Genomic DNA, 3,793 nt, shown 5'->3' on the forward strand with positions numbered 1-3,793 from the left:
CATAGCAAAGGAAAGCAAGTTGATCATTGTTGAAGTGAAATTGGTTTAAGTTTACTTACCAAAAAAAGAAATTGGTTTAAGTCACTTGATTTATATATTCCATAAACAACCAATATAGTTAAATGTCACCAATTGCAGAAAATGTGATGAATTGACAAAAGAAGCTTCTCTTTGAAAACTAACTTTATTTACTCTTTTGATAAATTGAAAAGGTGTCCTTTTAAGTCAGGTATCAAATCTCTGGACCGTCTCAATACCTCATATTTGTACGTCCCATAATATAATCTGGAGCAGTGTTGTAAATAAATTTATAAAAACCTCTATGTCAATAAGGAAGAAGTCGAGCTTGAAAGTAATATGTGGCCTACGAAAATTATTTGAAGCATTGATAAGACAATAAGACAAGAAGTCAAGCTTCCTGACTCTCCACTCATTTGATAAGGAACTGGTTCTACCGCTCTTTGTTTCACAGTAAAGTACAGAAATCTGGTTATCTATAATATGTGGCCTGCAATATATGCAAAAGAAATAACAAGAAAAGAAAATGAATAATTCTGGTTCTTTTGGAGTGTACAGAGGTCACTGATTTAATATCAAGTTAAAGTTGTGACTTAATGCCATGCCTACAGATATATAGTAGTATATATATTAATCAGATTGTAGGCTATCTAATGGGTCAGATGGTAAACAAAGAATTTAGGAGACATGAATGCAAGGAATCAATCATAGTTCAACATTAAAATTTTGATTATCCATTAGAACAGTATTTTCCATGAACATCTAAAGGTCAGTTGTGAGTTGAAATTTTCCAACAGTTACCACAAATTTCTTAAGAGGAGCCTCAAATTCCAGTTCAAAGAATTTGCCTCTTGCACCCTATCAAACACATATATGCGAGCACACACTCACACACAATGGGAGATATTCGCCGCACTTGTTCCATGACTTTCATATATATATATATATATATATATATGGATTCTGGAGAACTTTCAATCTTTATCAACCAAAAGTAAGATTCATATTCTATGCCAACAATCTAGACACCTGTAACTTGAAGGAATACATCAAGTAAATGCTTGCCAACCTTTTGTTTTCTTTTTCTTCTTTCTGAAAAAAAGTTCCCAATTCTTTGCTAATCACACTGATGAGGGAACTGCTTCTCAAAAACATCTTCTTGGTATATTCCAATAAGCCAACAGAGTGTTGCAGAACTAGTCATTCTCAACAAACAGTTTTCAGTGGAAAATCAAAACTAGAATTCTTAGTTGAACTAATAAAAGCATGCAAGAGTGACAATTCTATGCTATTTAATTTATGAATTATTGAGAAGTAAAATGATAAGGAATAATGGAGATTTGTAATTCACATTTTTTTTTTAATCAAAACAAAGCTACAAGTATTTGTTCACACTCAAAAATGAAAAATACATTTCTATTCATTCTTCCAAGCATACAAAATCAGTGAGAAACCAAGACCTTGTGATTGGGAATCTCTAAATTGCTGAGAGTAAGACCAAGTTAATACTGAAGGATCAAATATAGAGTGGCTAGACCATAACTTCTCAGCTGAGAGGCAAGTTTGGAACATGAAAACTGCATTGCCCATAGCATTCCCATAGAGCCAATTATGAACATCCCAAAGCACTTCAACTGGAAGACCATCCACTACAATGGTGTAATTGCCCCTAAACTTCCACTTCAACCTCTTGATCTGCATCACTGTCTTACTATCAATTCGGATCACAAGGCATGGATCATTGAGCCCAACAGTATCACACTCAATTGTGACATCATGCATTTGTCCCTTATCACAAAATTTAGCTTTTGTCCCATAAAGCTTCTTCCCAAATATGTGTTCCCTCTTGGCAATAAAAATTGCATTGGAATGAATAGGGTCAGTGGTGTCAACCTTCTTGTATGCCTCCTTTTTCAAATCCCCAAGCAGTAAAACTATTTCTTGATTAAACACAACAGCTAAGTAAAATCCCTCCATCGGCTCTGGCCCAGAACCAAATTTAGCATTAGTTAAGTCCCAGTAAATCTCGATTTTACTAGAATCCACTTCTAAATTCTTAGACCCTTTTCTTTTAGAGAACAACCATGGCTTTATATCAACCTTACAAAGGCATTGATTGGCCAAATCATCAATTCCAATACTAAGGCCTTGACCCATCAAACTTTTGGTCCATGTAATGGTGATCAAGCAAGAACGACCATGTAATTTACATTGATAGACACAAGTTACCACATTTTGAGCAGCTTTAGTTGTACTACTTGAAGATGATGAATCAGCAACTTGTACCCCGTTTTCACCAAAACAAGAAGGAAAGTCTCTCATGATACCAAAATTAAAACCAAAATATTTTCTTTCTTTTCTTTGCTAATCCAAAAAGATAAAAAATAGAAACTTTCTTTCTGATATGACTATAATGTTACCATGCAACAATTAGAGCCTTCACTACTAAATAAGAGAAATGCAGACAGTGTAAAAATTAATATACAGAAAAGAGTCTTCTAAGTTCTACCTCAACTGAGTGAAGATGAACTCAAGCATCCATCATCCATAAGTTTCAAGATCAGCTTCTAAAGCCTTCAACTTGATCTGGGTGTCTGGTTCTTGAAGCCACTTGGATATGAGAGAGAGAAAAGAGAAAGAAAGCTTGAGGACCTAGATTTGCTTCACTGGCAAAACTCTCTGCCAAGTCCAACTCAGAAATGAGCATGACTCATAGAAAAATAGATTTAAAGAAACAAGAGAGGAATGGGAAGTGAAAGGAGACGGGGATTAAATCACATGGGGGGAAGTAGAAGAGGCCTAAATATGAAGAAACTGCAACTACTGTGTCCTTGCTGGATTTGTCTGGTTTATTATATAATACAACATTACAGAAAAGAAAAGCTAAAGCTATCTTTCTCTCTCTGACACACACAAATGTAATATAATATAATATTCTCTCTCTCTATGTCTGATTTGTATACAATTTTTTTTTTTTACCCCAAAAAAAAAAGAAAAAAAAGAAAAAAGAATCAAATCATAATGGGCCTCCCTTTAACTGACATAACACATGCTTTAGAGCTGAAAAAAATCCAAAGCTGAAAAAGTCTAAAACGACAACTTTTGAGACCTCCCTCACTGTAGAATTTTGCTTTTGCATAATTGTGTGTCACTTTTGCCATTAATTGTGTCACACTTGCCAAGTAAGACAAATATGATTATAGTGGGAGAAACAGAAAGATTTCGAGGAAAGTAAAGGTATTTCCACGAAGATATCGGGTTAATTTCATTGTTTCCTACCATTTGAAGGTTTCATTGTCTACCATCAAGTACATTGATTGAGTGATTGTCCTGCTTTACTATTGGCAAAAGAATAGTAATGGCAAATTAATAATATTTATATTACAAAATATAATGGAGTGGTTGTGTGTGTATAGGCTTGAAAATATAGACTACATTGAGTAATAACAATGTTATTTGTTTGCACAATAAGTTCATTTCACTTTTGTTATTTATAAAATCCCTCGCGATATCTTAATGAAAAAAAAAAAAAAAAAAAAAAACTCCCTCATGATATTGCAGACCTATTTGGTAATGTTGTTCTAGTAACATTGTTTGTATTTTTTGAAAATACGTATGGATGAAAAAATATGTGGAAATACATATAATGTTTTTTAAAAACTGAAAATTATTGCTCAAAATCCCATACCAAACACCCTTGCATATCTTAATTTTTGGGTTTGGTCAATACTATTGTAACTTAGTGATAGTGGCATAGTCTATCATTTTCTTATTA

The 3,793-nt window shown here is 33.4% G+C and overlaps 1 protein-coding gene across 1 annotated transcript; it reads right to left on the minus strand.

The window, feature by feature from the left end:
- Positions 1–1,343: 1,343 nt before the first annotated feature.
- Positions 1,344–2,913, minus strand: LOC126709862 (uncharacterized). Its single transcript, XM_050410223.1, has one exon. It carries the CDS (start codon positions 2,338–2,340, stop codon positions 1,435–1,437), a length of 906 nt encoding a protein of 301 aa, XP_050266180.1. The 5' UTR covers positions 2,341–2,913; the 3' UTR covers positions 1,344–1,434.
- Positions 2,914–3,793: the final 880 nt, after the last annotated feature.

This window comes from Quercus robur, chromosome 12 (assembly GCF_932294415.1).
Source record: "Quercus robur chromosome 12, dhQueRobu3.1, whole genome shotgun sequence".
Lineage (NCBI taxonomy): Eukaryota > Viridiplantae > Streptophyta > Magnoliopsida > Fagales > Fagaceae > Quercus > Quercus robur.